This window comes from Ictidomys tridecemlineatus, chromosome 2 (assembly GCF_052094955.1).
Source record: "Ictidomys tridecemlineatus isolate mIctTri1 chromosome 2, mIctTri1.hap1, whole genome shotgun sequence".
Taxonomy (NCBI): Eukaryota; Metazoa; Chordata; class Mammalia; order Rodentia; family Sciuridae; genus Ictidomys; species Ictidomys tridecemlineatus.
Genome location: NC_135478.1, coordinates 201863447 through 201886712, shown reverse-complemented (window position 1 = coordinate 201886712; position 23266 = coordinate 201863447). Strand labels below are relative to the sequence as shown.

General features: G+C 33.3%; 1 protein-coding gene across 6 annotated transcripts in view; it reads left to right on the top strand.

The window, feature by feature from the left end:
* Ankib1 (ankyrin repeat and IBR domain containing 1) overlaps nucleotides 1-23266 on the top strand; it is a 126551-nt gene that overhangs the window by 41940 nt on the left and 61345 nt on the right. For 5 of the 6 annotated variants that reach the window (XM_078040432.1, XM_040291490.2, XM_040291489.2 and 2 more), the window contains exons 3-4: nucleotides 6979-7279; nucleotides 16232-16414. In XM_078040432.1, the coding sequence (XP_077896558.1) occupies nucleotides 6979-7279; nucleotides 16232-16414 (484 nt within the window). Of the gene's footprint in view, nucleotides 1-4892; nucleotides 5048-6978; nucleotides 7280-16231; nucleotides 16415-23266 lie in introns of all 6 variants that reach the window. The other variant, XM_040291491.2, reaches the window with a different exon arrangement.

Here is a 23266-nt window from a genome sequence, read left to right as displayed (position 1 = left end):
TGTTATTGTAAATGGCAGGATTTTATTCTTTTGTTTTCTTTCCCCTGGTATTGGGGATTGAACTGAGATCCTGGTGCATGCGAGGCAAATGCTCCAGCTCTGAACTACTTTTTCATCAGTTTTCTTATTTTCTTTTGAGAAAGTCTCTCTAAGTTGCTTAGACTGGCCTAAAACTTGTGATTCTCCTGCCTCAACCTACTGATTAGCCAGCATACAGGTAGATATGTGTCATCGTGCCTATCTGGATTTCATTCTCTTTAAAGACTGAATCATATGCCGTTGTATGTATGTATATATTTACAGAGGATGTGTAGTCTGTCCATTCATCCTTTTTGGCTATTTAGGTTGTTTTTTGGCTGTTGTGAAAAATACTAAAGTTAGCCCAGGAATGCGTATACCTCTTTGAGAAGTATGACTGTTGGATCATAAAGTTCTATTTTTAAATTTTTGAGGATCTTTCATACTGTTTTCCATACTGACTATACCATTTTACATTCCCAGCAGTGTACATCTGTTTTCCATATCCTACGAACACTTACATTTTGACTTTTTGTTAATAGTCTTTCTGATAGGTATAAAGTGATAACCTCATCATAATTTTGACTTGCATTTCCCTGATGATTAGTGATAATGAGCATTTTTTTCATGCACCTGTTGGCCATTTGTATGTCTTCTTTAAAACATGTTGTTCAGGCCCTTTGTCCATTTTTAAACATCAGGTCGGTTTTAGCTCTTGAGTTGTAGGAGTTACTTATATATTTTGGAATTTAACCCTTTATCAGATATATGGCTTGCAAATATTTTTCCCATTCCATAGATTGCTTTTTAATTTTTCATATTATTATTGTAAATGATTGCTTTCGGAATAAGGAATTAACTCTTAATACTTTTATGTCATGTAGAATGAGGCTAAAGAGCATGTGTTCTTCAGCATTAAATAAAATAGCAACTCTTTTAATTTTTTGTATATTAAGTAGCTTCAAATACTGCACTTGATTTAACCTTGCTTAACTTTCTAACAAGTTAATAGCATTTATTTTCTCATGCTGCCTCATATAATCTAGTGTGCTTGCCTGCTACTTCAATGTAAACTCTTGCTTATCTTGGCTAGAGTTCTACCTAACCATGACACATATATGTAGACAAAGATAGACCTATCCAAGGATTTTTAGCCACACTAATTTGGGATAAGTGCTTGATTTTTATCTACACTTCCTTTAGGATTATGGTACATGCAGTAGCATGCATCTCTTTGTTCTTTTCTTAGGCAGAATAATATGGCAAAAAGAGGAATTTACAGTTCAGTAGCTAGTTTGCACCTATTTTTCTCTGTACCCAAATGTTGTATGTTTACATCATACTACACCACCCTGCCTTTTTTATGGAAAATAAATTCATACTCAAAGTTACTGCTTAATGTAGCAAAAGGCCATGCATGGACTTTAGTGCCATTGTGTTCTATGTTGAGTATATGATTCATTATTGTGTCTTCTATAGAACAGCTTCTTTGGAAATAAAAGAGACCTGTCTTTGGGTATACATAAAATATGAAGTCTTCAATAGAGTCTGTTTTTACTAAGCATATATTAATATAAAGGTCTATAGCTTTGAGGATTCATTAAAATATACTTTCCAATTAATGATTTCTAAATTTTTAAACTGTTTTATGTTTAAGGAGTTATTAAGTTATTTTGAAGTGAATTAAAATACAAGCCTCCTCTCCTACCCCCTAGTTCGCATGCTTATCCCTAAGGGCAAGACCTTACTATGTTTTCTTTATAATATGCTTAATTTCTAGAATAGTACCTGGCAAATAATGAATACTCAATCATTGTTATACAAAAGAGGAGATTTAAAAGGATTTGAAGGTGTAAATATACATTATTGACTGTGAAAATGGGATTATTGCAAGAAATGTGAGGCTGTAGGGGAGAAAACTGATTTAAAGGAAGCTCAGTTAAATATAAGATGATAGCAAAATATGCAAGAGAAAGTGCATATAAGAAATTAGAACATGGCTTAGAGGTCAGAAGAAAAGTCATATAGGATGACAGAATATTAAAAATTACCACAGAAATAATAGTAAAAACCTTTTGAGAGAAAGTATATTTCTGCCACCACTGCTATCATTTGAGTTCTGACCAAACTTAATTTAAAAAGGGTATTCATAGAACCCATTAAAGGTTAAATGGCTCTGAAAGTGGTTGTACTCTTTGAATTTATTTGGAGAAGAAAATGGAGTCAAAAAATATCTTATTTTCTTCAAGCAGGGATTGGAAGTGGAGCCAATGCCAAGGGTAAAAGTAAAGTTGTGCTGAAAAAAAAATGAGTATTATTGAAAGATGTGTGGTTATGGAAAGCAAGGTAATAAGAAGAATTTCAGGTTTAAAAGTAAAATTAAGGACAATGACAAAGAATTTAACTTTTAGGAAATTCCTGGTTGTATGAGAGAATAAAATTTCAGTAAAGTGATAAGAATAGAGTCATTTTGAAGTTAAGAATTAATGTAAAATAAATAGAGGTAACAGTTATTAACTGACTTTGAGAATCAACACTGAAGGAATCTAGAAAAGCCTGTCTTCTAGATGGGTTATTAAGTTAAGTGAAAGGAATATTTTTTTCCAGGTTAGTCTTTTACTCAGTGCACCTTTCTATTAATCATCTCTTAACTCTGTTCCAGAATTAACCTTATAGTCAAGTGATAGGAAACACTTCATAACTACCAACATGGTTACAGAAAGGAGTGTATCTGAAGCTTACATATTGACTGACATTCTTCCAACTTATGTTCAATTACATGGTGATAATAACCTGATTTCTTTCAAAAGAAAACTTAAAGAAAACTGATATATTGGAAAAGGGAATAGAAAAGGATAGATAAATGTGTTCAAAATTTTTGTAGAATATGAATTTTAAAAATTTCTAAACTAAATTTTTAAGAAAGTGGATGTTTTTTGTTGATGGCAATACCTCCTAGAAGAGGTATTTATTTTGAGATTATGGTTTTAATTTTAGTTACTATAATCATCATAAATACAAGGAGATATGGAAATTTCATCATTAGCTATTGGTATAAGGAACAATGTTTTTTAACTACTGAGCAACATTATAGTAGCATAATAAGACAAATTATCCATGTTTCTGTTTCCTTTAAACAACTGTTTATTATTCTATTTTCTCTTCTACTTTTTATCCATAAATATTCAGGGAATTGTGATAGAAATTGAAATTATTTATTTATACTTTTATTTAGCTATAAGTGTTTTGGGGTAGACTTTTTAGCAACTTTAATTTTCCATTGGGTAGGCAATACCTTGATTTTCATTTCCTGTTTTTCCTTTTGTCATGCTTTTAAGTATTTCCCAGATTTTCTATTCAGAATAATACTATTGAATCTTCAGTGTTCCTAGATTTTTACTTCTTTAAATTATTTAAGATACATTTCCAGAAGTAGGTTTACTCAAAGAATCTGAATCATATATTACTTGTTAGGAGCTATTATGTAACTTGCTGAGGATCACACAAAGAAATCAATAGAGCTATGATTAGAATATAGTAGTCTGCTACTAGATACTGTGTTCTTAATTAGTTTTATATACTGCCAACTTGAGAGCTCTCCAACCCCATGTCCCTGATCTGGATCATGGAAATTTAATATGTATTCTGTTTATCTGTCAAAATTATATCATGAAATTACTATAGGTGTGACACTGCTAGTGATTCAAGAAAGAGCAGGATATAGGCTTAGCCTTACATGCCTATAAACTAAGTGAAAGAAGAGAACAGATATATAAAAATAGTAACTACAATAGAATGAAGTGAGTTATGCAATGAGGATGCTATGTGAGGACAAAAAAGTAAGTGGTCAACTCAACTAGGGGAAGACAACCTATTGTAAAAAAGAAACTTCTAAGTAAGGTTGGGTTTGCTTTTAGGTAGTCTTGGTTAATTCCTAGGAAACAGCAAAACAAGCATTGTAGAATACTATGAGTGCCTGAAAGGCTGTAAATGCTGTGTGGAGCTGTGGGGGAAAATATGCATGGAGAGAAAATCTGAGCAAATTTCACTGAAACTTTGGACCTAGGCTAAAAGCTGAGCCTTAGAAACATCATGACTGAATAGATACTGAGAACTCCAGAGAGATTTATCTCCCAAAAGATACATATATTTGAAAGAGGTTGAGGAGTAGATGAGACCTGAGATCATGGAAATATTCCCTAAATTGTAAAAATCTAATTATTGATCTTTCCTTTCCCTTAGAGACATATTTTACAATCCAGAGGGTCACAGCTCAGGGTCTGTCCCCTAAGACATTCTTTATGCTGAGGGATGGGTTGAATTCTCTGCATCTCCAGAGGGGAGGAGGTCTGCTATACAGATATTACTATATAACCTCCCAGATTTTTATTTTCAGTGCTTCTTACTGTATTAGTTTCCTATTGTCACTGTCATAATTGCCTCAAATATAATGGCTTAAAACAACACAAAATTTTATTATATTAGAGATATAAAGGTCAGAATGGTTCCACTGGACTAAACTCTAGGTTGTCAGGGCTATATTCCTTTTGTGTCCTTCTAAAATTTGTGTTTTAAATCCTAAACCCCAAGATATTAGGAGATAGAGCCTTTGAGAGGTGATTAGATATAATGTTGGAGGCCTTGTGAATGAAATTTATGCCCTTCTCTTGCCTTTTCCAGATTCTACAAGCTGCCTACATTTATTGGCTCATGTTCCCTTCCTCCATCTTTAAAGTTAGAAGCATACACCTTTCTGTCTCTCTCTTTTATAAGAATGCTTTATTACATTGGGCCCATTGGATAATCTAGAATAATTTCTTCATCTCAAATTGGTTATTTAATTATATCTGCAGAGTTCCTTTTTATCATTTCAGGTAACATATTTACAAGTTCCTAGGATTAGAAAGTGGATATCTTTAAGGTAGAGGCATTATCCTGCCACACTCACCTATAAGGCAAATCCTAGTACATGCAAGGTGGCATCTGATCTGTCTTTTTGCATTGCACCAGTGGGAAAATTGGGATATGGGTAAGTTGACATGATTCTTACAAGTGTAGTAATAATTCATTTATTTCCTGCTCCAGAAAACTCGTGCCTACTTTCAGGACAAGCTAATAAATGCAGTTTTTAAAAACCCTGTTAGTTTTAAAGGACCACACTGATGAGCTCTCTAGGGTTTTGAATGGTGAAGCTGACAGATTCAGAGTTATTCAGTAAGTTGTCTGGGTCATTCTGCTTGAGATTGGACCTCTTATTCAGTCCCCCCCACCCCCCAAGAGCTTTCCAACTTGGCTAACTACTACTAATGGAGTAGTATGCCAGTTCCTTTATGGTCAGTTTTTTTTTTTTTTTTTTTTTTTTTGTTTTGTTTTTTTTGTTTTCCTGTCAGAGCAATGTATTTGCTAGACTATCCTAAAAGCAATTCAAATGTAATGGATTCAGGATTTAGTTCTTTTCCCTTCCCTTTGCTGTTCTGGACTTGGATAAGAGGAGCCTAATGATCTCAACTAGGGGATGACAACCTGTTGTAAAAAAGAAACTTCTAAGTAAGGTTGGGTTTGCTTTTAGGTAGTCTTGGTCAGTGGAGACAGTAAATGTAGGCATTTATCTTCAGATGTGGGACTTTGTATACCCATTTCAGAGTAAATTTATAGGCTGCCTATATTATAGCAAGTCTTTTCCAACCCATTTTCCAGTATCCTATTGTAGCCACTAAATTGGCTCAATTATTAGTCTTAGGACCCTAGTTTATGAATAAATTAGGAATGAGGCATAACTTGTAGATCCAGGTTTGACAGTAGTTAAGGCAGCTTACTTAGACCTGTCTTTGGTAAAATCTCCCACCATCAAATTAGATGATGGTTTTTGAGAAACAACTACAAGTTAATTCTCATCAGAAGTATTATACCATGTGCTGTTGTCTTTTTGCCTCCTAACCCCTGAGGTGACAGTTTTGGGGCTTTTGGGAAATGACTAGGTCATGAGGTTAGGATTAGTGCCCAAATGAAAGAGGCCCCAGACAGCTGCTTTGCCCCTCCTACTGTGTGAGAACACAGCAAAAAAAACTTTTCTGAGAAATAAGCCCCTGCCAGACACTGCTGACACCTTAATCATGGATTTTCTAATCTCCACAACTGTGAGAAATAAATGCTGGTTGTTTATAAGCCATATAGTTTATGGTATTTTTGTTACAGCAGCTCAGGCAAATTTAGATACTATGGAAATGTGTGCTCCCTTATTCCAAAGTTTAGTTTGATCACCTTCAGGTAGAGAAAATTTTTCCTAGATTTAAAAATTTAGTCTAAAGACCTATGGATTTTGTGTTTTTAATATTAGTTGTCACCATGGTTGTTAAGTAAATATGTATGATAGGAGAGGGCAGCAAAAAAAAAAAGTGTGTGTGTGTGTGTGTGTATATATATATAGTTTCTTAAGGCACTCTAAGACATTTATATAATTGACATATTAATTTGTAAATTGCCCCTTTGCTTTCTTCTTTCTTTTCCTTTTCATCTGCTACCCCTTCATTTTCTCTTTTCTTCTCTTTTTATTAGCAAGCACTATATATTCTTTTTTTAAAATTTTAGTATTATTCTAGAATGAAGATTTTTGAAATTGTAAGAATCAGTCCTTCAACTTATTGTGAACCAAACACTTCAAAAATTGGATTTTGAGCTAGGCACAGTGGACACTCCTGTAATCCCAGTGGCTTGGAAGGCTGAGGCAGGAGAATGGCAAGTTCAAAGCCAGCCTTAGCAAAAGTGAGGCAAGGCACTAAGCAACTCAATGAGACTCTGTCTCTAAATAAAATTCAAAATAGGGCCTGGGATGTGGCTTAGTGGTTGAGTGCCCTTGAGTTCTATCCCCAATATAAAAAAAAAAAAAAGATTTTGAGCTTATCTGTTAAATTAGTGATTTCTTATATATTTCAAGTGGTTTCATTCTTCCTTCCATTTTAGGACTTTTCTTTTTGGTAGAGATGGAAATCCAAATAAAAGGAATGTCCACAATGAAACATCTATGCATTTGTTGTGTATGGGACCTCAAATTATGATATCTGAAGGAGCCCTTCATCCGCGCTTAGCACGCCCCGTGGAAGATGATTTCAGAAGAGCAGATTGTCTGCAGATGATCTTAAGATGGAAAGGGGCAAAACTTGATCAAGGCGAATATGAGCGAGCAGCTATTGATGCTGTTGATAACAAGAAAAACACACCCCTTCACTATGCTGCTGCCTCAGGGATGAAAGCCTGTGTAGAGGTAAAACTTGGTTTCTTTTAATATTCTCAATTATAAAATTTGTATCTTATTAATATTTAACAATAAGGGTTTGTTTTGTTTGTGGTAACAATATTTAAGCTAGCCATTTTTGTCCCTTTTTTCATTCTGAAAGAATCAGGGCCCTTTAAAGTTAAAAAATTATCTTTAACTTTATTTTAATGTTGTTTTACCAAGGAAAAACCCACAGCTAAATAGTCAACCCTTTAAATAAACTAGAATCAAGAATAATTAAAAATTTACCAACAAAAGTAGTCATCAATTAAGCACTGTCATATTGAGAGTAATAATTTTAGTCAAGATGCATTCTGATTTTTTGCTGATTTTTTTTTGTAGCCAATTTATGAAATTTATACGTGTCAGATATGGCAGTATTGAGAAGTAGGCTCTATAGGTATTTTTTTTCTAGAATCGATCAGTTAAAAAGCAAGGGATAAACATGAACAAATAATAAATAAACATGAATAAATGCTTTTATTGAATCTTTAAAAGCACTTGTTGTTTTTAAACTTTTTTATATTTGGTCTGCATTAAAGTGCTGTTAAGTACATTACATTTGAGTTTTTAACATGTATTTAATATATATATACCTAATATATGTTACTAATATATATAAAATGTCTAACAATACGTTTAGATACAATCGTCTATATACATGGGATCTTAGCTAAACCTAAGAAACCATTACTTTTATGATATCACTACTATATATACATCAGAACAGATTTTTCTCAATTACCACCATTCATGTCATTCCATATATAGCTCATAAAGTTCTTTTATGAGGGAGATGCATTTTAGGTTGGATCAGAGTATTTTCATTTCTAAAAATGTGTGTCTATTGGAAAAGCAGTGATCCTAATGGGATTAAATTATGTATATCTGGATATTTTAAATTTAATGTTTCTTTAACATTATACTTCTAAATTGATTAATATATCAAAAATATTGAAAGTATTCTGTTAAAGAATTATAGCCACTTATACAATTTCTTTAGTATATCTGAAGAGGCAGTTCTTTTCACTAATAGCACTCTTATAAACTTGTCTTTTATTTGCTGCTGTTGTGATACTTGTTAATCTTTTAAAATTTCCATCATTTTATTTCTTGTGTTTATGTCACCTTTGCTCACTAGTTAGTGAGTGACAGTCATTAATTTGAGATTATTCTTTCAAACAGTGCTAATATTGATTCAGTGTAGTGGAAGGATATCCTAGATTTTTTGCAGGGAGTGGCTGGCTAATAGCAGAATTTTTTTGCTCAAGCCTTGTAGATATTGTTCTCATATTTGTTTCCTATGAAATAATCCCTGCTGTAGTGACTCGCCATTATTGATTTATCTGCATCATATTTCTCAAGTGGACTTGGGTAGAAAATAGCTTATTCTTGATAGTAATAATAATGCTTTTAAAAGGCTGTTTTAATATCTTGCTTACAAAATTTGTCAATATCATTGCTTTATTAGTTGTTGATTTTGAAGTATTTTTACAATGATGTACCTTTACCACCTTTATTTTTCGTTTATTAAGGAAAATTAGTGTGAGGTTTATTTTGATATGTATGTGTGTGTGTGTGTGTGTGTGTGTGTGAGAGAGAGAGAGAGAGAGAGAGAGAGAGAGAGAGAGAGAATATATTTTAACTGTTTGATCATATCATTGCATAAGCCACACCAGCATTTGATGACTGTTTTCATTTTTCTGTATTCTGAAGAATTCTTTTGACTTAATGTAAAATATTCCAAATATGGTTTTATGAGTATCCTACATTCATTCTAGTACTCATTTCAGATGTTATTTTGCCCATGTAAAGCTTATCTTTAATTTACATTATTTGACTATACTCTCCTTGCCCAGACTTAGGCCCTTACTTACTTTGGATTAACTAATCTCCTGAATTCCTATTGTGTTTTCTTGTGTAAGTGCATAAAATAAATACATTGTGATATGTAACCTACTATATAACTATAATTCTTAGAATATTAGTCTTCAGGTAATGTTGCACTATTTTGATAAACAGGAAAGGTTTAGATTTCTCTTATCAAATTTACTATGAAGGGTACTTTAAATATTTTTTTCTAAACTTCTTTCTATACATCTGTTAGTCTGTCTATAAGAATAATAGTAATAATAATAATAATACATTTGTATGATGCTTTTTAATTTTCATAGTGCTCATTGTTAATTTAGCATAATATAAAAGTTGGAGTTGAGTGAAGTAGTGTCACCAGTATTTATTAATTTTTCATGAAGCTAAAGTATTATCTTATGGTGAAAGCACTGGTATCTAATCTTGGTATAGTAACTATGAGACTGTGTGAGTCACTCAATCTCTGTGATAGTTGCCTCTTGGCTGGTTGGGGTAAATAATTTAAAAATTACTTCAAATACCCCTTTTATTACTAATTTTCTATTAGATCATGACTGTAGTAAAATATTTCCTATTTTTGGTGTCTAGGCATTACAATTAGGAGATTATTTTTTTCCCCAAGGTTAAGACCAACCCCTTTTTAAAATGTACAGACTTATATTTTTATATTTATGAAAATATATCTTCTCTAGTTGTTGAAATGTTTTTGTATATTTATTTAAGAACAGCTTTGATAAAGTTAGTATTTGACAATTTTATAGATGCATTTGTAATATAAAGTTTTCTGTGCCTCACCATTTTGAACCATGGAAATGAATTATTTATTTTAAAACTCCTCCTTTCTATAATAATTGTGGTCCATAATAGCCTCCTCACACGTACAAATAAAATTGAAATCTCTTAATTATAGAGTTCTCTGGGAACCTCTAGGTATGAAGGTATCACTGGATGTATATAGTGTCACATATCAGTGTTTCTGATGGCCAACCCTGATTTTTCTGAAGTTTCTCATGTGCTATTGCTGCCTGGTTGACTTCCTGATATAGCTGTTCCAACAGTTTCTCAAAGTTTACATTTTTGAAGCTGCGCTTTCTACCCACTAGCTTCTCTTAATCTCCCCAATAACCAACCAGTCTTGATAATACCTGGACTTACCTTGGTCTGTTCTTTATTTTCTTTCTCTTTCTCCTTGCAGCAACCCCCAACCCCCACTGCCTGCACCAAACCAGTATGATTCACTGACAGAATAGACCTCTTGTTTCTTTCAGCCAGCACCTTCTTTTTATCTCTATGTTCACTCTCTAATACCAAGTGATTTATGTTAAATCTTCACTTTGGTGTATTTTTTAGAACTACTTAAACAGGAAAATCTTGTGTTTCACAAATACTCATTATTTAAAGTTATTTATGAGTTAAAAGTAATCAAAAAATTGTGGTAGTTTTAAATTGTTTGAACACTGGAAATGCTTACATAATAAACATTTACTAAGGATAAACTAAAAATAAATTCCTCTAATTCTGATTTTTCATATACCAAAGAAGAATTCAGGGGTTTGTAAGCTGTTTTTTTTTTTTTCCTCCCCTCTGAAAACCTAGATAGTAAATAATTTTATTTGAATTTCTGATTATTTGCACATATCCTGAAATATTTGTTTTGACTCATTTTCAACTATTAAAAAATGGAAAAGCCATTTTTAATTCATGGGCTATACAGAAACAGGCAGCAGACTGGCCCCTGCATAAGGCAAGATGACTCAACACTTCGGTAGTTGGTGACTATAACAGATTTTTGCTTTTGATAGTGCTTCACTCTATTATAAAGCATGTTTAAAAATGAGTGTTACTTTATATATTTCTGATACATTCCCTAATTGCTTATTTTGGGAGCTGTAAGTATAGCTGCTTAGATCAAATAGAGGTTACTAGAAAAACAAAGGTGGTAAGGCATACTTTCCCTTCCATAGGCAGAGAGCCTGTTTGACACATGGGCAGCTATCAGAGTGTTTCACCAGTTCACTGAAAAGCCATAATAACCATTCACAGAACTGACTGAAGAGTTTACCTAATTATTTTGTGTTTTTTATTAGCACCTGGAGTTTTAAAATTGAAAAGAACGCAAGAATTGTAGTCCCAGCTCTGTAACTCAGTAACTATCTGTTTGAGTCTCAGTTTTCTCATTTTTTTTCCAAGAGTTATGATCTCATCATTGTTCCCAAATATTATGATGTGCTAAGGGCTATATTAAGACAGTGACTATTAAAGGCATTACACACACCCTGGAAGGGGTTCATTGTAGTAGTAAGATTTGAGAGGGTAAGATTTCAGATTAAGTATCTGGAGGAAGCTATTCAAAATGTAAATGTCAGACCTGCAGCATCAGTAGCTACTCTGATCTTATGATAAATACAATTTCTTGAACCTCCAAATTCCAAAGCAAAATTTCTAGGATTCCAGGAATGTTTTGGTAGGTTCTCCTGCTGATTCTTTTGCATGGTAGAGTTTGAGAAGCACTGTCCTAGATCTCACATATTTGCAGATTGAAGTTTTTTTGGTGGAGAAATAATAAGTGATTTGAAAATAGAGACCATACCAAACAGAAACTACTGAATGCCAGGGTCAAAGATTTGGGAGTTCTTTTGCAGAAAATTAAGCCAATGAAACACTGTGATTGAAAAAGTAGTATCTTAAAAGGTAAAACAAAAAGATTAGCCTAATGGTTGGAGTGTGGAATAGATTTTAATGGGATAATTGTAAAGCAGTATTTATTAAGAGACTTGGTACTCAGAGATTGGTCCTCAGAATGGTATTAGCATTGATCATCTGGGAACTTGTTACAAATAAAGAAATTCAGACCAAATTTTATGCCCAACTGAAACTGAATCTAAACTCTAGTAAATCTTAATCATATTCCAATTGAAGATTGAAAACCCCTATTTACAATGAGGTCTTTGGGCCACTTATATTGTAATCACCTATAAAAATAAATTGATTGCACTTTCCACTCCAAATCCATCTTATAAGACTATCAAGCTCCCCAGGTGATTGTTAAACCATTTGAAAACCTTGTATCAGGATACTGGTTCTAACCATTACTGTATAGAAACCTCATACTAATACAATCATAAGCTCTAAATGTAGATCCCACACATTGTTATTTTTAAAGTTCTCCAGATGCTTCAGTGTGTAGCCAAGGTTGAAAACCATTGTACTAGATGGAGGAGTTGTAGTGAGATTATTGGATTAATCTTGTATAAACTGATAAAGAGCTTGGCTTTGTGTGGTGGCATTAGGGATGGAAAGAATGAAGCAGATATATGGGATATTATGAAGAACTGGTAGCATTTGGTGACATGAAACAAAGAACCAAAGGCTGAATGTTTTCTCTGTTATGCGGATGCTAATTCACATTAAGGGGGTGGGGCTAGGGAAGAATAGAGGTATTTTGGATTAGACAGAGGGAGAGTGAAAGGAGACAAGGGGGTTTGGGATTAGGAATGATAGTAGAATGATTGAACATTATTACCCCATGTGCATATATGATTACTTGAATAGTGTAACTCTACATCATTTACAACCAAAAGAATGAGAAGTTATACTCCATTTATGTATGCTGTGTCGAAATGCATTCTACTGTCATGCATAACTTAATAGAACAAAAAAATAAAAACTAAGAAAAAAAGCAAGGGAGAAAAAGGTTTAAAAAGGCTTTAAATTTTTAATATTGACTATGATGAACTATCTTGGGATGACATTTTCTGATTTTTTAAAATTTTTTTTATAATAATCTACTCTTATCTCCTTAACTAAATTAAATTAACTTTAAGAAAAATGAACATGGTTTTAAATCTAAGTAAATTTGAGGCTTGCCAACCATTATCAGCCTCTCAAAAAGTAAGATGAGGAAGGAATGAGTCGAAAAGAAGAGAAAGTAGCCTTTTATTTAGAAGGATGGATATTCAGGTCTTAGATTCTCCACAAGAAATAGTAGACAGACTACTGAAAATTAGGACCAAATGTTTGGGACTAAAGAGTATAGATTTGGAATTATGAGCTACATGATTGACAGCTACAAACAAGACAATGGAAAGATGGGAGATCCAGGGGAAAGTCTTTTAAAGTTATAGATAACAGAGTTAAAGTGATAACGTCAAATGCTTACATTTGAAGATGGTAAGTACAAGAGGTAAAGCCTATGTTAGAAACAGAAAAAGTAGAAAAATACAGTGGCATAGTGATAGAATGTCAAGGATGCCAAGAGAAGAATTCCAAAGAGAAAGGGTGTTATGGTTTAGATGTGGTGTCCCCCAAAAGCTCACGTATAAGATAGTGCAAGGTTTGGAGGAGAAATGATTGGGCCATACGCTTAACCTAATCAGTGAATTAATCTCTGGTGGGATTAACTGAGTGGTAACTGGAGGCAGGTGGGGTGTGGCTGGAGGAAGTGGTTCATTGAGTGTGGGGCTATGGGGTATATATTTTGTATCTGGAAAGTGGAGTTTCTCTCTGCTTCCTAAACATCATGTGAGCTGCTTGCTTCCCTTTGCCACCCTTTTCTGCCATGATGTTCTGCCTCACTAGAGCGCTAAGGAATGGATGGCCTTCTGTGGACTAATAACCTTAGAAATCCTGAGCCCTCAAATAAACTTCTCCTCCTCTACAGTTGTTCTGGTTAGATCTTTTAGTGAAAAAGCTGATTAAAACAGAGGGTACTCAGTCATGTGACATGCTGCAGCAAGGTAAAGGAATTGGAGGACTGAGAAAGACTGTTGGATTGAGAGTTAAGAGGTATTAATGACTTTCAGGAATATTGTTTCCATAAAATAAGGTAGAAGATAACTAGGAGTAATTGAGTCATTTGCTGAGAAAATGGAGAGAGAGTGAATATTTTTGAGAAATGTGGCTGAGGACAACAGGAACAGACAGACAAGCATTCCTTAACAATGGAAATACATTCTGAGAAATGCATAGTTAGGTGGTTTCGCCATTGTATGAACATCATAACATGTACGTACATAAACCTTGATGTTAAAGCCTGCTGCATACCTTTCCCTCCTTTTCAACTTTGCAAGAAGGTCAGTGTTTGCTGGTGAGCAAAGAGGAGGATAAAATTATTTGAAAGAAAATGAAAAGAGCCATTTATGATTAACCTTCATATAAAGTGAAAGCCTCTACAAAAGTATTAACATTTAGATTTACATAATAACCCTCATATAAAGTGAAAGCATTATGTATGTAATTTTTATACAGCATAGTAGGTTTGTTTACACCAGTATCACCACAAACTAGTGAATAAGGTGGTGTTCTATAAATTTAGGATAGTCACAACACCACTAAGGCAATAATAATAATTTTTCAGCTCTATTATCTCACTACATCTTCTTCTTATATGCACACTAAAATGTCATTATCCTGCCCATTACAGCATTAGGAAAGTAACTAGAAGGATAGCAGGATTAAGTTAAAGGGATTCTGTGCCAGGAGCTAAAGGAAGTCATAGTAGAGATGGAGAAAGTAATGAAGTCCAGTACACAGAGATAGTGAAATGGTAATCTTAGAATTAGAACAGACTTTAGGAATCATCTTGTTTTGCACCTTTTTTTCAAAATTACATGTCTCTTTTTCTAATGAGCCTATGTAAACTGTGACTTGAAAGAGTTAAATGACTTGCCAAGAGTTCCCAACATTTTATATTATGGATCAGAAGAATAGTATGGGATTTGTTTTGAATGTTATTGGTTACCCCACCTCTGGAATTATAAACAGGAAGAAAGGCAGAATTGAAGAAAAGATGTGTTGAAATAGTGATGATTTGATATATCTTGGTATGACTGTAGAGGAAACATAAGAATTTCAATCAGATCAGTGGCTCAGGAGGCCAAATTCAAGTTCAAAGCCAGCCTCAGCAACTTAGCAAGGCCCTAAGTGAGACCTTGTCTCAAAATAAAAGGGGCTGGGGATGTTGCTTACTGGTTAAGTGCCCTGGGTTCAATTCCTGGTACCAAAAAAAAAGAATTCCAATCAGAAGAATTTGCAAGAAGGTCAGTGTTTGCTGGTGAGCAAAGAGGAGGATAAAATTATTTGAAAGAAAATGAAAAGAGCCATTTCTGATTAACCCTCATATAAAGTGAAAGCCTCTACAAAAGTATTCACATTTAGATTTACATAAGAGCCTGGGCAGAACTTGAGGATTGACTCAGGTTGCATTTGCCTTCTTCAGTTTGTGTGATCATCCTACAACATGAGTCAGCAGAATAGCCAAGCACAGTTAAAAACTCGATCACACTTGTGTCTGACTAGCTTGATAACTTTGGTCAAGTTCCTTTTCTGAGACACTTCTGTTACAGGCGTGTATAATATTAAATGAGAATGTATATTTAATGCTAAGCACTATGCTGTGCTTAGAAGGCAATACATAGTGACTGTTACTATACTGAGTATGACTGGATCCTGTATAAGAATCTTCATGCTTAATTGTCAGAATGCCCTTCAAAGTTGAAGGGTTTTTTTGAAGATTTTTATGTCCTTAACATCTCCATGAACACAATCAGAATCTGGACCTACAGCTCTTAGAAATTGCATATTTAACTTCTACAAAACCAGTAGAAACCTCATAGCAAGCAAGTTACAACATTATTTTATTTCTTTTTAGAGATGGATTTCTTTGGACCAAAGAGAGATGGTATGATAGAAGATCTTCCCAACTTGTCCATCAGTAGCTCATCCCATTACTTATTTTGAGGAATATTAGAAACAGATTTGCCTCAGTGACCTGGTCATCCTAATTTCATTTTAGTATTTCACAGGATAATGAATGATACAAGTAAAATGTTTATTTATTATTGTTTATAATCAAAGGAATTCATCTTATTATTAAAAAAGAATAATTTCTAGCCTTAAAAATTAGAAGCTACAGATATCTAAAATACATTTTATTATTAGTTCAAATACACACTATACATACTGTTGCATTTTTGTTACTCTAATCCTATTGTATTTTTTAAAAATCAGTAGGTTGCAATAACTTTTCATGTAAATCTGGCTGCAACTTTTCAAAAAAATCTTTCTTAGCTTTTAGTAAAACATGGAGGAGACTTGTTTGCTGAGAATGAAAATAAAGATACTCCTTGTGATTGTGCTGAAAAACAACACCACAAAGATTTGGCCCTCAATCTGGAATCCCAAATGGTATTTTCACGGGATCCTGAGGCTGAAGAAATAGAAGCTGAATATGCTGCATTAGACAAACGAGAGGTAAGGTGCTTTTTGTTGTTGTTGTTTTTAATAAAAAATTATGTAACAATAATTTTACATTTTATATTAAATTAGAAATTTTTTCTTCTTTAGAGCTTGGTTTGTATGGTCATCTTTGCAGTATGCTAAATATCCTGTCATCTCCATAGCTAACTGATTTGCTCAAGCATAATAAATGTGGCAGGCATTCTTGATTCCTCACATCTCCTTAACCATCACATCCAAACAATCAGGGTGTCCTGTTAATTTTACCTAAATCTATATGCTCTTCAGTCTTTACTTCTACTCTCCATCTCCAGGCCCTCACCATACTCACTTCTTAGCTATTGTTACATTTTCCTTACCTCCAATCTGGTACCTTTAGAATCTGTTTTGTACATAGGAGTCAGAGTGGCGCATTTTAAACTTAAATCACTTCATATCATTTAAATGAATTAGTGACCATATTGGTCCATTTTGTGTTGCTATAATGAAATACCTGAGATGAGCCAACTTTATAAAGAAAAGAAGTTTACGTAGCTCTGGTTTTGGAAGCTAAAAGTCTAAACGGCAGGTTCTGATAAGGGCCCCATGGCAAATAGTGGAGAATATTTATGGAAGTGATCTTGAAACAAGAAACCAGAGGAAGACTGGGGTCCCACAGTGCCTTCCTAGTGTATGCCCCTAATTGAGGACCTGCCATTCATAGGCCATATCTCTTAAAAATTCCACACCATCATTGCCACAGTGAGAACCAAGCTTTTAGCACAGGAATCTTTGGCAGGAGAACAGGTGGGGAAGGGCACATTTAAACATATTCAAACAATATTAGTGACTTGTCATTGTACTTGAATAAAATCTGAAGTGTTTACTCAGATGAAAGCCCTTTTATGATCTTACTACTACCTCTCTTTCCATCTTCATCTCAAAATTTACTTCCCCAGCACAATACCTAGACTAATCCAAGGCTTTTCCATTTGCTCTATGTCTGAAATCTCTTCCCAGTTGTTTTCTTTTAGGTTCAGAAAGAAAATCTTTCTAAATACGGCCTCCCAATGCTCTTATCATTTTTTTATGGTGATATATTTGAAAATTGCTCTTAGTTATTTTGAAATACACAGTACATTTTTATTCTGATTCTAGTCTTTCACGCTATTGTGCAGTAGACCTCAATATCTATTCTTCCTGTCTACCTGAAACTTTGTGCCCCCATTTATTTCTCATAAGACCTATCAGATGCTATAATTATTTTGTGTATTTATTTGATTATTGCCTTTCTCTCTTATTAGATTGTCAACTACAATAAATCTAGAGCCTCATCTGCCTTATTCAACAGAGTATTTTCAGTGCCTAACACTCTGCTTACAGAGTATGCATCCATTGATATTGCTTAAAGAAATTATAACACAATTTTTCCTCCCAAAATGATTCTGATTCTTCATTGTTCAGTACTAACTTGATTCTAAAGGTATTGTATCACTATTGGTTTGTATGTGTATCATCCAGTCATATTGTTTGTTTTATTTTTCTTATGAAATTGTCAACAAAAATATTTTGAGTTTTTATACTCTCTATAAAGGCCAAAAGAGCTGAGTTTCTTAGAATTAATATTTGTATTTCTTTGTGTTTTTGTTTCTTTATTTAGGTTATATTATAGATATACTTATTAAGTTTAAGTACTTATAGAAAGGGCCTATGTCCTAAAGATTTTGCTGTCCTTTTTACATGGTTATTGAATCCACACAGGAATCTTGAGTGATATTTGTGTCCCCTTCCTCCATTTTTTTTAATATTTACTTTTTAGTTGTAGTTGTACACAACACCTTTATTTTATTCATTTCTATGTGGTGATGAGGATTGAACCCAGAGTCTCACATGTGCTAGTAGGCAAGTGCTCTACTGCTAAGCCACAACCCCAGCCCCTCCACCTCCCTTTTTAATAAGAAAGATAAACCAGAAAATACTTTCCAGGATCACAGTGAAATGAACTTGATTCTTCTGTTTGCCATACTACTTCCCTTTTGACAGTCCATGATTTTGAGTCAAGCATAAATTATTAATATAATTATTTAGTCAGAAGATAACATTTCAGCAGTAGTATTCCAGAAATAATGTTGATGTGATTAAATTGAAAGTCATTTGTGATTATGTATTTAATCTTTTCTCCAAGGTACCATAATTTAATTCCTAGTTAAAATATGAAATTAGTAGAATTTGGTTTTTAGAAACTAATAGAACTTAGAACTACTTGGGGGACAAAAAAATAAATAAAATAAATCAGTAGAACTCATTAACAGATGAATGACCTAAATGAACTTAGTGTAACTGACTATTAGTTTAACTTTAAATATATAATAGTTTGATTCTAATTATATAGAAGAAAACCTATATAAAGAAAGAAAATTGAAGTACATAAAATAATAATGGTAGTCATGGGAAATTTCCTTTGATTTTCTTAATTTTCTATTTTCATGCATTTTCTGAAATTTATAATGAATATTTATTGCTAAAAAATGTTCTCTGTCCTGATGCTACCCGTTTCATATTAAGTTTCTTATATTATCAGACTTAAGCAAAAACATATATACATATTGAATTTTTAACATAAAAGATCATCATGTATTGAGTCCTAATAATTTTTTTTCAACTTTACAATATATCTTGAACATTTTCCCAAGTCAGAATATGTAATCTGTGTTTGAGAGACTCTCCCCTTGCCACCGCCCCCTCCCCATGACACCCCCTACCCCTGTGCTGGGGATTGAACCAGGGCCTAGGCATGCTAGGCCAAGGCTTTACCACTGAGCTACCTAATCTGCATATCTTAACCATTTGTTTATTGATGAATATTTAAGTAATTTAGATATTTTTACATTTCTGAGTTTTTGATTCAGTTAATGATCTAGATGGTGTATAAAATATCCTTTATCTTCTTGACACGTTGTAATTAATTCGTTTATAAATAATAAAATAATTAGTTTATAAATGGGTGAAATCCATTTCTTATCCCATCATTCAGCAAAACTCTGAGTTGCTGCTCTGCCAGACACTGTTTTAAGTGCCTGGAAACAATAGGAATGCAGATAAGAAAAAAAAATAAAAATAAAAACTATAGTTATGGCTGCCTAGAAACATTGTAAGTTTTCTTCTGAGTAAATGGAAAGTGCACAGTATGTTGTATAAAAGGCCTTCATAAAAAAAGAAAAAAAAATTAAGAATTCTCCCTTTCTACCATTCTATAAATCAGGAAGGCTCAAGGTCCTTTTGCTGTTGTTTAATTTTTTTTTTAGTTGTAGTTTGACACAATATCTTTATTTATTTCTTTATGTGGTGCTGAGGATTGAATCCAGTGCCTCCCACATGCTAGACCAGCGCTCTACCCCTGAGCCCCTTCAAGGTTCTGTCTAGCAAGGAACCCACATGTTGGGCATTGCCTTAGGCAACTACTCTTGTTAGAACATTTAACCTCCTCTGCTCTATAGTATACTTTTAAGTGGGGCACTACCCCTGAGCCCCTTCAAGGTTCTGTCTGGCAAGGAACCCACATATTAGACATTGCCTTAGGCAACTACTCTTGTTAGCACATTTAACCTCCTCTGCTCTATAGTATACTTTTAAGTGGAGGTATAGGTGAAAATAGTCTAGGTCTTAATGCCCAGGCAATAACAGCTGAATAGGGAGAGAGGATATTGCCTATTTCTCTCCCTGCTTTTTTCCCCCTCTACCTCTTAAAATAAGCTCATGGATCAGCAAAATAAAAATTGGTATTAAGGGGAATTGGAAATACACTCTCCTGAGTGTATTTCACATTTAAAAATTTTAAGTTACCAATATATTGGAGTAAAAAAATGCTATCCTTAAACTAAAAAAAACAAACAAACAACAACAACAACAACAAAAAACGTTTCACATGTTTCACATTCATAGCAGGGTGCTGTTTTCATTGTGGAAAAATTTAACAAAAACAAATATGCCCTTCAATTAATTTATGTCAGAGTCTTTCTGAAACTATTTTTGAAGAATCTACCTTTTTTTTTTTTAACATGGTATAAAAATAGTGCCATTTTTGTGTTAGGTTTTCTCATTTCTTGAGTGATCTCTTGGTAGCAGTAGTATGCACTGATACAGAAGAGGTACTTTTATTCACTGTGTCTTTTTAATTTAGTTTCCTTTTTCTTTTTTTATATCTGTACTGACTCCTTTGAAGGTTATTGCTGGTGTGTGTTTAATCTGAAAGTAGAAGCAGTTTATCCTGGCAGCAGGAAAAAGAAAGGCGCCTTAATTTTAATCTTTCCTACAGAAGAAAGAACTAGTTAATGCCCACTTGGGACTGAGCAATGTATTGAAATGCTTCACATGACCTAATTACAGTTCTCCTACAGAAATTCAGAATGAGTACGTTACATGTTTATGCAGGCAATATGTTTTTGTCCTTCAACAACTGTTTTTCTTCCATTGTTGTCTTTTTTAATTTAAAACTGCATACATTTAAAAAAAAACTTAATTCATGCTGATTGCTTTATAGTATCCTTTCCTTCTTAATATGTCTAAAATTTTAAAAAAATCTTTCAATACATTATATCAGAATTGCAAGGAAAGGTGATTTTTCCCCCATTAGTTTATCTGTACTATTGGTTTCTTTTGGGGAGGGGTACGGAGGGTACTGGGATTGAACTCAGGGGCACATGACCACTAAGCTACATCCCCAGCCCTATTTTGTATTTTATTTAGAGACAGGGTCTTACTGAGTTGCTCAGTGCCTCACTTTTTGCTGAATCTGGCTTTGAACTCGAGATCCTCCTGCCTCAGCCTCCCGAGTCACTGGGAATACAGGCATGCACCACTGTGTCCGGCTGGTTTCTTGATAATAATCTATAAAGTGATAATTAAATTAACCATTTTCTCCCTGCTTAGTTGGTTCAACATTGATGAGGTAGAATGATGGCTAATCTGAAAAAGAATATTTAGGAAATGAGTTCAGGAAATACACAATTGCTACCACTGGGAATATCAAGAAATATTCTAATTATTGAGGCAAAGAAAGTTACTCCAACCCCAAACCTGGACTTGAAATACATTTTCTAGAAACAATGTGATACATAGTATATACTTTCATAATAAAATGAATACTACAAATTTAACTATTAAAAGATGTACTAGGATTTTTTTAAGGAGAAAATGTGTTTCACAGTTAGCTTGAAAGGTAGCATTATACAGTTAAGACTTTTTCTAAGGATACATAGGATTACATTGAAGTGCTTCTTTCATTTTTATTTAATGATATTTCTATATAGAATAGTGTTAATTTTCCATTTCTTTCTAGTTAAGTTCATGGAATACCTGTATATGTAGGCATTCATGGTTTTGTAGCTGAATGGATACATATGAAGTAGGCTATAATACTGTGTGATGTGGAATGTATGTAATGTTAAGTCTACCCCATAATTTTTAATATAAAAACACTATAGATTGAATGTACACTGCTACTCCTGGTAGCTGTTTTACATCCCAAGTGATTTTTCTTTTATTTTTCAATTACATTTTTTCCATAGAACGTGCTTTTTTAAAATATTTTTTAATTCCTAACACTGCTGGATTTTTATAAACTCATCATGACAATTATCATGATGAAAATCATTTTCACATGCATATTCTAATGTGATTGTAACATAATTCCCTTAGTGTAGATCTGAATTATTTGCTTTTTTTTTAACTTTTCAAATAACATTACAAATAACCAGTTCTGTCCACATTTGCAATTCTGTCTTGCAATACATTCATACAAGTCAAATCAATAGGTTAAAAGATGAATATTTTAAGGGTTCATGATAGATTATGGTAGGTTGTTAAATGATACACTGATTTTCATTTTCATCTATAATGTTGCTGATGACCAGTTCACTGCAACTTTGCCAATACTGTGGGGTTTTTTTGTTTTGTTTTGTTTTGTTTTTTTGTAACCTTGGCCTTTGCTGGAGAAAGAATTTGTATCTTGAAGGCTGTTTATGTTTTATAATTTTTTTAAAAAAAACTTGCTTATGATGACAGAATTTCTATATATTAAATATAATACACCTTTTTTGGTTTGTTTGTTTAAATCTTGGCAGATTTTTATGAGGTTAAGTGTGTCAGTCTTCTCTGTCATTAATATACTCATTGCTTTTTATTTGTCCCTGCCAGAAGATATCTAAGAATCAGAAAGTTAATCCTGTCAACTCAGAAAAATTAGCCTTGGTGAATAATCCTAGTCACATGAAGTTAAGTAAGAATTGATGAAATGATTACCATGATACTAAAAAAAAACAAGCAAGAAATAAAAATAACATCTAATTCTAAAATATTTGTAAATCAAATACACTGGGTGAGATTTGTTCCTGCCTAGAGCTCTTTAAGAACTGTGATAGATACTACCAGAGGACATCTGAGTGGTTGTTTTTCTAATAAATATTTGGGAATCTCTACTGCTTTTTAAGCTGATTTTTAATTCTTGTTTACTACAATGCATTGGTTACTATTCAGTGATTCAGTGACTGAAACTGCCTTAAGTGAACATACATGTATTTATATACAGTTGGTTTGCAGAAAGAACAAACTGGATAAAAATACATGAGACCTTTGGTAGTGATTATTGCTTATTCATATGATTATAAGTTTTTATTTCTAAGGCTTTTTTTGGTATATAACCAGATTTGCAAAACTGTAAGGTATGATGGTTTTGCCACTATGGTTTTAATACTTTTGTTTTTAGAATGTTGAGTTGCATGAGCCCCAGCATCTGCTTTCCAGCTTAAAAGGGACTTGTGAAAGGGTAGTTTGAAGTCTGTGACAGTAGAACCTAAAAATACCATTTGAACTTCTATAATCAAATTGAAG